General features: G+C 37.0%; 2 protein-coding genes across 2 annotated transcripts; both read right to left on the reverse strand.

Annotated features, from left to right (window-relative positions):
* Positions 1 to 613: 613 nt before the first annotated feature.
* Positions 614 to 4,122, reverse strand: LOC130725846 (acetate--CoA ligase CCL3-like). The gene is made up of 3 exons (XM_057577036.1): positions 3,842 to 4,122; positions 2,256 to 2,843; positions 614 to 1,740 (listed from the first exon to the last, which is right to left on the reverse strand). Exons 1-3 carry the CDS (start codon positions 4,055 to 4,057, stop codon positions 844 to 846), a joined length of 1,701 nt encoding a protein of 566 aa, XP_057433019.1. The 5' UTR covers positions 4,058 to 4,122; the 3' UTR covers positions 614 to 843.
* Positions 4,123 to 6,824: 2,702 nt separating this feature from the next.
* Positions 6,825 to 8,949, reverse strand: LOC130724418 (chitinase-like protein 2). The gene is made up of 3 exons (XM_057575643.1): positions 8,503 to 8,949; positions 7,968 to 8,127; positions 6,825 to 7,505 (listed from the first exon to the last, which is right to left on the reverse strand). Exons 1-3 carry the CDS (start codon positions 8,879 to 8,881, stop codon positions 7,085 to 7,087), a joined length of 960 nt encoding a protein of 319 aa, XP_057431626.1. The 5' UTR covers positions 8,882 to 8,949; the 3' UTR covers positions 6,825 to 7,084.
* Between the last annotated feature and the right edge of the window lie 3,841 nt (positions 8,950 to 12,790).

Below are 12,790 nucleotides of genomic sequence, written 5' to 3' on the forward strand. Positions count from 1 at the left end.
AGGGTGTTGTATAGAGATTTTTTGATAGAGTTGTTGTTCTTTCCCCTTTGCTGTTTTTTTTAAGAGGGTGAGTTATCGTCCCCTTCGCGAGGTGGTTGCTCTTTTGCTTGTTCCTTTTTATCTTTACTTTCGGAGAAAAGAATTTATTTTTGTGAAAAAAAAAAACAAAGATTCTTTAAAATAAAAAGTCTATATAATAGAAAATGGACTGAGATTGTTTTTTGTCAAGGGCTAACCTAATTAAGGATCTAGCAAACACCTATTGCCAATGGGCTTGCAACGACCCAAGTACAACTAATTTTGAGGCCTAATAAGCAGGAATTTGGGACCTACAAAACTTAATTAGTAGTGTCTTGTTTGCTTATGGAATCAAAAGTCTGTCTTGAGTCTTGACTCACCACATTAGTCCTGTCCTTCCACTTTGGCTTAAATGTCACAAGCGGAAAGAGAAGATAGTTTTTAATAAGGTATTATTTTGATATTAAAATTGTTGAAAAACATTTATTATTATTGAAAAAAAACTAAAAGCATGTTTGAATTAATTCTCTTTTAACAGAATCAATTATGAAACTTAAAAGCTATTCACAATAGCTTATCCCCAGATCGGAAAGAGTTTCCAACATGCAATAAAGTTTATTTTCTAATATGTATTAAACAATATTAAGAACGATCCTAGTCACAATGTGTCCTGGGGCCATCAACCAGCAGCGGCGTTTGTATTTATGTTTAAGTTGACCAAAAGCACATTCACTTGATGATACAAGAGATATGAATTAGCCGAAAGCACATTCAAACTGCCTCAAAATGTAGGCCGACAGACATACTAACACAATGTAAACATGGTTACAACTTGCTCACCCCGACAGGCCCCATCTCTTTTGCCTTGGCCCTGAGCAAATGCTTCTGCGTTTTCCCAGTAGCAGTCTTTGGCAACGGTCCAAACACAATTGATTTTGGGACCCAATAAGCAGGCATTTTGGACCTGCAGAACTTAATTACATCTTCAGCCAGACGCTTCTCATTACTACTATCCACTCCCTGCTTCAGTGTCACAAAAGCACAGGGAGACTCACCCCATTTCTCATCTGGCCTAGCAACCACTGCAGCTTCCAGTATTGCAGGATGAGAGTACAGAGCATTCTCTATTTCAACACTGCTGATATTCTCAGCACCAGAGATGATGATGTCCTTTGACCTGTCTTTAATCTCTATATACCCATCAGGGTGCTTCACAGCAAGATCACCAGAATGATACCATCCATTTGCAAAACTTTCCTCATTAGCTTTAGGGTTCTTTAAGTATCCTTTCATCACGAGATTACCCCGCATCACGATTTCACCAACGGTAGCACCATCAGACGGGACGGGTTGCATAGTTTTTGTGTTCATAACCTCTAGGCCTTCCAAGCCAATGTACCGCACCCCTTGCCTTGCATTGAGCTTAGCTTGCTGTTCAGGAGGGAGTGTCTCCCACTCTGGCTTCCAGGCACATACCGTGGAGGGGCCATAAGTTTCTGAGAGACCGTAAGTGTGAGTTACGCGAAATCCTAGTTTTGACATGGCGGCAATCACAGATGGAGGAGGAGCTGCCCCGGCTGTATTAACGTTTACAACATGAGGTAGAGGAAGGATAGCTTCCTCAGGAGAGGCATTGGCTATTGAATTAAGCACCACTGGTGCTGCACAAAAATGAGTCACTTTGTACTGGGAAATGGCTGCATATACTGCCTTAGCTGTTACCTGTTAGAGGCATAAAGAAATGTGAATGATGGCAGATATATCTATTACATTAATTGATTAGCTGCTGAAGATTACAACTCCTAGAAAAGTATAAAACAGCTAGTTGAAAAGAGCAGAATATTTAAACAGATTGCTTCAAGTATATACCACAGAATAGAGAGTTGTTCAATTGAAATATAAAAAAAAACTTATGTATGTTTAAACTTTCAAATTAGAATGTTGTCACTACAAACTAGTTACCTAAGCCCTCTAGAAAAAAAACAGTAGACATATTATTAGTCAGTGAAAATATTATATAAGTTCGTATAAGCTAAATTTATATTTCAACCAAGAGACTGATCAGCATGTGTTCAACAAGGCATGTATAAATGGTAGCATCAAACTCCAAGCTAGAATCAGAAATTATCAGCAAGGCACGTATAGCATATTACTCAATAAGAAAACAACAACAATATGTTCTCAATCCCTCAAATTATAGCAGCGCGTAAGTAAATGAAAGCCGTTGATCAATTTACCTGCCGGAGACAGATGTTTGTCCCACAAAGAGCTGCAAGTGTCCAAGGATAACACCAGCCATTGCAATGAAACATGGGTAGTGTCCACAGGTATATAGCACCTTCATTCATCCCCCAAATTAGAGCTCCACTTAGAGCCATAAGATATGCCCCTCGGTGGTGTAATACCACACCTTTAGGACTAGCAGTTGTACCAGATGTGTAACCCAAAGCAATGCTCTGCCACTCATCCTCGGGAGGTTTCCACGCATATTCAGGATCGCCACTCTCAAGAAACTTCTCATATTCAATGGCTCCTTTGTCCAAAGCATCTCTGAGCGCCTTAGGGTCGCAGTTTTCGTCACCAATGACAATTAAAATTGGAGGTTTGAAGCTTTTGCTTTTCTCAGACAAGATTTTCAAAGCCTCTTCTGCCAAGGAAAAGAACTCTTGATCCACAATCACCACTGCTGCTGATGAATGACCAAGAAGAAATGCTATTGTTGATGCATTTAACCGAATATTAACAGTGTTCAGCACAGCTCCTGCCATTGGAATTCCAAAATGAGCTTCATAGAGGGCTGGAACATTAGGTGCAATAACAGCTACCTGTTGGCAGCATTAAACAAAATTGCATTCAGGATTAGGCAGAAAAAACAGGGTAACAAACTACTTTGATGTGACCAAAAATACTGGAAATGAAGTCTGTAATGTTTAACATAAGATCTTCCACCAAAAATTCATAAACAGGCAGTAAAAGTACCTGATTCCCTAGGTATTTGCATGAACTATGGTGAAATTTTAAGTATTTGCATGTCAACTGAACAAATCAAATATCCTGGATCCATTTGAACAAATGCTTATGAAGATAAAAGATAAAGAACACCAAAAATAATACTTAAGTTAAATGCTCAATTTGATTTATGAAAACACCAACAATAATACTTAAGACAAATAACAAATAGGCAATTACTTTAAGGCTTTGATTTTATAGTCCATACTCCATAGTCTAGTGGAGTGTCTCTTACCTCTGCCATTGTACTTTATCTTCTCTACCCCACTAGTTAATTTCTTCTTGTTATAAATGAGAGGGAACAAAAATTGACAGGTTGTTGAATGTCAGAACACACAACCAACTTAGCTTAAACCAATTCATTTCACAATTCACATACATAATCAAAATAACTTTGGAATAAAAAAAAAACACTTTATGAGAAATCAAATCTTAGAAACTCACATAACATAGGCTTGGACATAAAACAAGTACTACTTTTTTTTTATCATTACTGTTATGCTTTAGGGTGCAAAAATGTTGCTTGATTTTGCTAAGCTAAAGAAATATTTGGCAATCCAATCCAAAGTATGACTCGTACTCACATCAATTTCAATTCTGACACGCAGAAGCTACTCACATAAGCTTTTCGAATCAATTGTACGATCGTTTCGAAAGATACACATAAACCTACTTGATAACACCATTAACAGTTGATTCCCCTAATTATACACATAAACCTATTTGCTAACACCATTCAAACTTAATAAAAAAATAAAATAAAAAGCAGAATAATGAAATATTTCTCTTGTTATGGTTTCTGTTAAAGACTTACAGTGTTGCCGGGACCGATGGAACGGTTAGAAAGAGCGGAGGCGAAACGACGGCAATGGTGGTAAGTCTGTTGCCACGTGTAGCGGCGTGATCCATGCACCACCGATGGTCTGGTGGGGTGCACCAGAGCAGCTCTTTCCAGGAACCAGAGCGGTGTTAAGGAAGTGTAGTTGGCATCGTTCTTGGGAAAATCGTCTATGTCGCGAGCCACCACCATTTTCTGCACTCTCAGTCACTGAGTCTCTCTCTGGTTTTGTTGTGACGAAAGAGTGTGTGTGGTGTTTGGTTTGGTTTGTTTATATAGCGCATGGAGGTGTTTTAAAAATGAGGTATGTATATATCATTACTGCATGGAAAACGAAGCATCGTGATGGTTGAATTGATTATTGATACGTGTCGTCGACGTTATCTGGTGACTGTACGTTAATTAATTACTCCCTCCATTCCTAATCTTTTGTTGTTTTAACTTTTGGCCTAAATTCCAAAACTTTTGTTGTTTTGCAAATCCAATGCATTTTTTCTCAATTTATTCCATGTTTACCCTCATTTAATATTATATCTCTCACCTACCACCACTTATTTTCACCAATCAAAACCATAACAAATTTTTTAACCAATAACTATCATTCTCTCTCTTCACTCTAACTCAACATTAAATAGGGGCGTTTATGTCAGCAAATATATCAATAATTGCACTCTTAAACAATGTGCATAACCTTAAACAACAAAAGATCAGGAACGGAGGGAGTATTAGAGAATCACTTTTTTTGTTTTGACTTTTGATTGAGTTACCTAACATGTGCAAAACGACGGTGATGGATTGCGTTTGTGGTGGTGGTGAATGGTGATGGTGGAGGTTTCCGATTTGGATTTGGAAACCGGTGACAAGGTGCAACTGAGGAAGGAGCTAGCTATTTCCTTACGTGGGGATTTATATTTCAAAACAATTTAGATATAGATTAATGACATTAGATTTTTTTTTAAGTTAAAAAAAAAAGACATTAGATTTTTAAGGAGCATTAAATTCTTTTCTTCTTCTTTCTTAAATATAAGATAAGATTGTAACAAAACAAAAAAAATAAGATAAGATGTAACGTTTTTTTTTTGGGTTACAAGAGGAAAATTAGATGTAACGTTTTTAATTAGTTTTAAGTTGATACATTTGACCGTTACATATATTCATTTGATCATTGAATATTCTTAATAGTTATGGATTTAATATAAAGCATGCACTTTCTATATTCTAACATTTTTTCTGTTCAAAAAAAAATATATATATTCTAACATTTCCTTGTAGGGGTGTAAGCGGATACCACCCGATCAGTGAATCCGATCAAACCGATTCTTAACACTTTATGGTGGGTTGGATTGGATCATGGGTTCGGTTCAGATTTTTTTTACTGCATCCGATTACCATCGGTTCGGGTATCGAATTTGAGGATTGAAAAACCGATCAATCTGAACCAATCCAATAAATTGAGAATTGTTATTTACATTTAGCTCAAACACTTCAGCCTATTACATTGCATATTTATATTTGCATTGGAAATGTTGGTTTTACTTGGATTATATGGATTATGTCATTATCGAATGTTTTATTCTTTGAAAATGTTGGATTCTTCTATATTTTTATAAATTTTCACATTTTTTTATGATAATTTTCGTGCAAATTTCTAAATACTCATAATATTTTTTTATTCTCAATCCGACAATCCGATCCGAACCAATCCAATTGAGATCGAGTTGGTTTGGTTCGGGTTTAGAAGCAAACATTAGGAAATCCGAACCAATCCAAACCGAACATGGTTGATTGGTTCGGACATTTAAACACCATAAATCCAAACCAATCCGGTCCGATTACACCCCTATTTCCTTGCATACATCCTCTGATCACTATTATAAGTAAAAAACAAATTTTTAAATTCATTCAATAAATGATGTATCTAGTCTATAATAATGACTAGATACATCATTTATTTAATGAATCTAAAATGTTATTTTTTTTGCTTATAATAGTGATTGAATGGCGTATTTGATTAGAATATGCTTTTTTATGAGGATTGGGAAGAAAATACCACAAAACTACAAAACTAATACTCCATAACACACTGCAACTCAGCACCTAGCCTTATAAGACAATTTGTTGGCTCATTAGTGTCTCGAAACACATAATGAATATGAACGTCTTAGCCATGCGAGAGGAGAAGATGCAAATCCAGTAAAATACTTCCATAGACGTGGAAGTTGTGTTGATTCTTCTTGAGCGCGTTCACTAATTCTAAGCAATCTGACCCACAAACAAACTCTTCTAATATTCTTCCTCACGACATCAAAAGCGCCATTTTCCAGCCTAAACTTTTACTTTTACTAGAATTGAATCACTTCCAAGAGTACCCGCACAGAAAACCACCAAGCTAGGAACCAGAAGTATCACGGGGAATGTCTCACATTCCCGTGGAATGACACCTAGTGTTATAAGCACCATCAACAATAAGTGAAACATAATTTGACGGACTCCGTTCCAGAAAGTTTGTTGTTTTGCACAATTTTTCAATATCCCAAAATGTTTGTTGTTTTATAAAACCAATGCATTTTTTGCTAATTTTTTTCCACCTATACCATCATTTAATACATTTTCTCTCACTTATCACCTTTCATATTAATCAACCACAACTCTTCTCTATTAATTACATTCTTCTTTATCTAAGTATAATTGAATAGTTGCACATCATACTAGTAAAATTAAATAAGGGCAATCTAGTCAAATTATACTATCAATAATTGTTTTCTTACTCTTTGTGTCACAACCTTAAACTACAAACTTCTTTCTGAAATGGAGGGAGTAATGTTCAGTGCACTTGTGCCCTGGATCGAAGCAAGCTCTCAAAACTCTTGGAATCCAAGGCATCTTGTATTAATTAAATGTCGCGGGTAACATTTTTCTTATTTGAATGAAACACTGTACTATTGCACTCACACTAATATCAACAAAAATATTGAGACTTCTTAATGATCAAATATTCAATTTATACATTGATACCAAAATTATATCCAAATTACACAGGATCATGGAAAGAAAACAGCAAAAGCCAAGATATATAGCAGCACAATAATCTATACTATACACAGTAACAATGAGTGTCCAATCCAAGCTCAATTCATTCTCATGTGAAAGGCAAAGTAGTTGAATTGTTCTACATGCCCTCCTTTATTAGATTTTTCAGGATTCAATCATGTAAAACTCTCAAGTTGTTGAAGAAAATGGTGATCCAGAGGGCTTAAAAGCCTCTTGCTCAGCACAAGAGAGCACTTCATTAGGCCCTGCCTCTTCTCTGCCAACACCCATGAGATCAAGGTAGTAGAGATAGTGTGAGATGATGTTGTTCATGCCCTCATTATCAGATCCCTGACCACACAATTGATCCCCATACAGCACATTGATGGTGGCACCAAACCCAGGAACCCTCTTGGACAGTGTGTCATTCTTGGTGGGTTTCCAGTTTCCAACAAATACATCATGTGCTGAAGGAAGGTGCTTCTCTGGTGGGGTCATCCACTTCCAGATTGCAGCTTGGAAGGCCAGGGTAGCATTCTGTTCTATGTATTCTGGATGGTTCAATAGATCCACCTTCAAGGCCTCCCCAGTCTTTCCATAGTTGTAGTTCCTGTTACATCATGAAAGAAAACACAAGGAATTTGATCATAATTTGTTAAAATATTAATTTCTTCTGTCTAAGAGTTTAGTAATGAAATCTGCACATAAAAAAATTTGGCCACCTATGAAGAGAGTGCAAGAATTATGTTCCTGGAATTATAAGTTATCTCCACCTACAATTGATGTTTCTATCTAACCACTTTTTAACAGATTGGTAAAGACTTATATTAAAAGCATTTGTTTCTTAGGAAATCAATTAAATTCCAATAAAACCAAAAAACAACCACTCAAATCAACAAAAGTTATAAGAAAAAAGGCAAATAGAGATAATGATACTCTAAGGGCATGTTTGGAAATTCTTCTATAAGTACTGATTCTGAAGATAAAATCAATTGTGGGAAGAAGCTTATATCAAGTTTTTTTATGCCATAGTTGATTCAGGGAAAAAATCAGCTGATCTAAATATGAATACCAGTAAATTGGTATGGCACCACGACCATAATATGCTGCGCCAGGGGAGCATGGATAGGTTAACTTGTAATAGTCATCACAGTAGAATTGATCAGGACTCAATTCCTTATTGTAGCATAAGCCCCAGGCAAAGGGTCCTCCAGTAGCTACCCCATAACCACCTGAAATAATTTTTCAACAATTAGTTACTATGCAATTTCAGGACCTTTAGTCAAATCTCCATTCACTCCAACAATCTAAACAACATCTTAGGTGACAAGGTAAATCATCCTTTTTCCTTAGTGTGTAATCAATATAAACCCATTATTTTTGCCTTACACAAAACAAGTTAGGTCTTTTTCTAATACAGCCAGATATACTTTTATTCTATGTCTAGAATAAACTGAAGATCAAATCATTAAGTGATTCAAATTGTCTATATGACTAATCACTCAAGACACCTAGCTGCATCAAACATGAAATGTTTAAGACATTCAGATCATGTATATGTAACTGAGGTCATAATGAACAAGAAAACATGAAATGTTGGCACTTACAAGAGGTCTTGCTACCCACATGACCAAGGAAAGCTGCAAGCTCCTTTTGTCCACCGTGCTTTCCTCCAGAGGTTCCAAATCCTAGAGGCTGGTAAAGTGCTGCAGCAGAGATGAAAGATTTGTAGTCCCAGAACCCAACAGCATGTGCCACTGGTGCATTCCTTTTTGAGAAGAGGTTCTCAAACTGGTAGGTCTCAAAGAAATCAGTAATAGTCTCATTGCAGCAATAAACTGACCATCCTTTACATTCCCACCCTTTGTCACATAGCTTCTTCCCCTTCACTTTCTTTACCAGTGGCTCCACTTTTGATTGACCATTCCCAATTACTAACATTGCTGCAAAACTCAAAAGAAAAACCCATTTGGGATTCATCTTCATCTTCTTCTTTTTTTCTCTACTTGAATTTGTCCTGTTGTGTGATCTATGTGTTGCTGGTAGAGAGGAATGATATTTGTGACATTTAAAAAGAGGGTTCTAGAGAGTGTGTAATGTGGAGTGAAAGGGATTGAAAGTGAGTTTCTAACTTATTAGGAGGAAGAGATTTTCAGATGTGGAATAGGTGGAGCTTTTGCTTCCATTCTCATTCATGTTTGCTTGGAAGGGAAGTAAAACTTGATAGTAGGGGTTCTATCCAATTTTGCATAATTGCATTATTTTTCATTAAAGCCAGCATTACATTCAGGCCCAAAGAGTGTGATTTTGGCCTTTTTGGACCTAAAAAAAAACAATTTGTCTGGAGTAAGCACAAAAAAGGGGCATTCTTCCTCTGAACTGAGATTGTGTTTACTTTTTATGGTTTAAACTTTAAATCACAAGTATCATCTATTAAGTCAATTTTGAGTTAGGTGGAATTACCATAAACAACATAACTATGTCCGTTAAGTATTTAATGTAATTGTATTCCCAATTACTCGAACTCTAGCTGCATAAATTAGAATAATTGTTATTGATATGATTTTTTACTGTAAAATTAGTTTGAGTAATCTAACATGAGAGAGAAATGTATTGAAGAATGAAATGTGAGGTTATAATAGTTTATTCATTTGCAATTTCAGCCATTTAAAACGTTGCATTCACTCTAGAAACCTGATTAGAAATATAGTGTAGCTAAGGTAATACATGATTATCACTTAAATTGATTAAGCTAGTAAGTAATGGATGCTGAAAAAAGAAAATAAGGATCAGACATAGATATATAACCTTTCTATTTGAAGATTGGCGTATCCAAATACAACTCAAATATTTCACACAAAATGTTTAATCTGAATCTTATTTGTATCGTACATAACCGACAAAAAGAGGGCCCTATGTGTAAATGAAATGTGTGTTAGGAACTGTTAACAAAATTGATATAATTAGAATTGTGCATGTTAAATGTGAGTTAAAATAATACTTCGTATGATTTATATATGTTGGGATACTTTTATGGAATTTGATCGGTAATGTTATGAAGTTCATAGGTAAAATCTCATCATTAAACTTCAATGAGTTAATTTAATGGAGCATGACAGAGTCTCGTACTTGATAGGTCGTTGATTCGAACTCCGCCATACTTATTGGATGAGGTAAATGTAAGTCTTCTGTAAGTGCTCTTTGAGTCTGACTACTTTCTCTACCTTAAACTGAGACATCATTCTCTCACCCTGAATTTATTATGACATAAAAGTCTTCTATAAATACTTTCTGAGCCTGATAGTTTTCCCTATCTTAAACTGTGACATCATTCCTTGACCTATATTTATTATAACAAATACCCTAAAATATCATTTCAATGGGTTAAAAATGGAAAAGGGAACAACAGTCCAACTTATAGATTAGCATATTTAAAAAAAAAAACTTATAGATTAGCAGGGTTCAAAGTGATTTTTAATATCTTCCATTTGTAAAACAAAAGTGATTTTTAATACTAATGAAAGAAGGTAAAAATTAAGTAACAGATAAATTAAAATCAAGTTGGGAAATAGGGGAAAGTGAAAGAATAAGATGTGATAATGATTCTACAAATTTAATATAAATCCCTTAAAAAGTTCAAATTTCAACGCTCATTTTTTATTGAGTGAACATTGAGCATGTGTAAACGATGGCGGCACCGATGAGGTTTGTGAGGGCAACCTAAATGGGGAGACACTTTTCACCCTACCAGTACCCACCCATGCAGGGTATCCCTAATCATAATTATAATTAATCCCTAAAAAGGCGTATCCAACAAAGTGAAGTTTATGAGACTCCAACTTAATTAGCTGCATGTGAAACTAACATATCCCTAATTTCATCGTACATTGAAGACAAAACGCATATGGGATTTCTCCTTGTCGTGTCGTGTTCAATTTTATGACTCCAAATCTAACGCTCTCCCGCTGCAAACATGTCTTTGTTCACTGAAACCCAGCTTAATTAATTAATCATCATTAAGCTTGCTTAACTTGTGCGTGGGAGTAGTTTTGTAAATGGTAAGCACACATTCACCACCAGAGCATTAATTGATCAGACAAATCGATCACATTTCTACCTACTGAACAAGTGGTTGATAAATCATTCGAAGAAATAGAAAACAAAATTATGTGTTAGTATTTGATTTGAACTTTGATGGAGTATTTTCTTCCCAATGTCCCCCCACATGCAATATGAGTGAGCAGCAGGTGGGGCAGAGAATGATCATGTCAACCATTGCCGGAAGCTGTGTGAACACTTCATAGTTTCCAACTTTTATATGAGGAGATACATATTTTTAATTGATTTTTTAATTAAAAATCATTAAATATTGAATGAAATTTGATGAAAATCAAAACTGCAATAATTAGTAAACGTGAGGGACATTGTAGGCTAATAAATTCTATAGGAATTAGAACTGTCAAATCGTGATAAGTGAGGGACCAAACATGTTATTAAGCCTTTTTTTAATTATCACTCGTGATTTATTTTAGTGGTCTGGTGATTCAAATTTGTTGACGATCGAATCGAACTCTCTAACCCTAACACTAATGATTGAAACAACAACACAAGAGGTTGAGCAAAGGCTTTCTTTGATCGATCTCATTCGCTCGAACAATTCTCTAATGAGATTGAATTCGCGTTGGGAAGTAGGGTTTCACATTTTCATGGTCTTTGTGGGTAATGGAGGTTTAGGTCAGAGGTTGGGGTTTGAGGTTATTATGGTAGGGGATTGGTGGTCGAAGGGTTTGAAACAATGAATCATCGAAGCAGATGTTCTGCTCGTAGTGGCTATGTGACGTGAACAATGGACGAGTTTTATGTATTTTAAATTTCTTTAAATTTTTACTTCCTTAATCCCCACTTATTTTTTTTTGGTACATAGCTGCTTAAAGAAAAACAAAAGGACAAAAGAGCTGCCTAAGGCCTCAGAAAGCGAGTGCCTCGATAGTCTTCTGTCAGCAGGGGGATAGCATCCGCCGGGGGGTTCGCCAAAAAGCTAAACTGAGAATATCCTGAAGCACCCGCCTTAGCAAGCACATCCACCACCGCATTCCCTTCTCGGAGAATATGCTCAAACTTAATCCGCCAAACTTTATCCAAGAGCTCCTGAATCGAATCACACACCGTCGCATACACATGACATTGCCCACAACCCCGCTGGAGGAGGGTGAGCGCATGCTGCGAGTCGGAATACACAACAGCCTGCCTGACACCCCGTTCCCAACAGAGGCACAACCCAAAGAAAATAGCCAGGAGCTCAGCTTGTAAGATCTCTAATATCCCCACAAACGCCGAAAAACCAAACCCGTAGCATCCCGCACCACACCGCCTGCCCCGGCGCGCCCTGGATTCCTAAGAGAAGAACCGTCTACATTTAACGCTGCCCACCCATCAGTTGGCGAGCGCCACCCGACCCAGCGAGGACCAACCCGGGGAGGTAAAGACGCCAAGCTATCCTGCAACACCCTTCCAATAGATGCAGCATGGTGAAGGACCAGCTGCCAAGGCTCAAGAACACCCTGAAAAATAAACTTGCAGCGCCTCCGCCATATGAACCACGCATGGAGAAGCAAACACGGTGCAGCTGATCGCGGGATAGACGCAATCCAATCAGCCATGGAGGTCACAACAAAGAAATCAGGAGCAAGTGACAAAGCTAAATTGCTCCACACCCTCCTTGACCCGTTACAGTCCCGGAGACAATGAAGCTGGGACTCCGGCCAAGCGTTGCAAATCCGACAACGAACTGGGATGTTAATTCCACGGTGAGCTAGCACCTCCGTTGTAGGGAAGGAATTGTGCAGCGCTTGCCAAGCAAAGACACGTACCTTTTCCGGGACCGATATTTTCCAT

The sequence above is a fragment of the Lotus japonicus genome, chromosome 6, assembly GCF_012489685.1.
Source record: "Lotus japonicus ecotype B-129 chromosome 6, LjGifu_v1.2".
NCBI lineage: Eukaryota > Viridiplantae > Streptophyta > Magnoliopsida > Fabales > Fabaceae > Lotus > Lotus japonicus.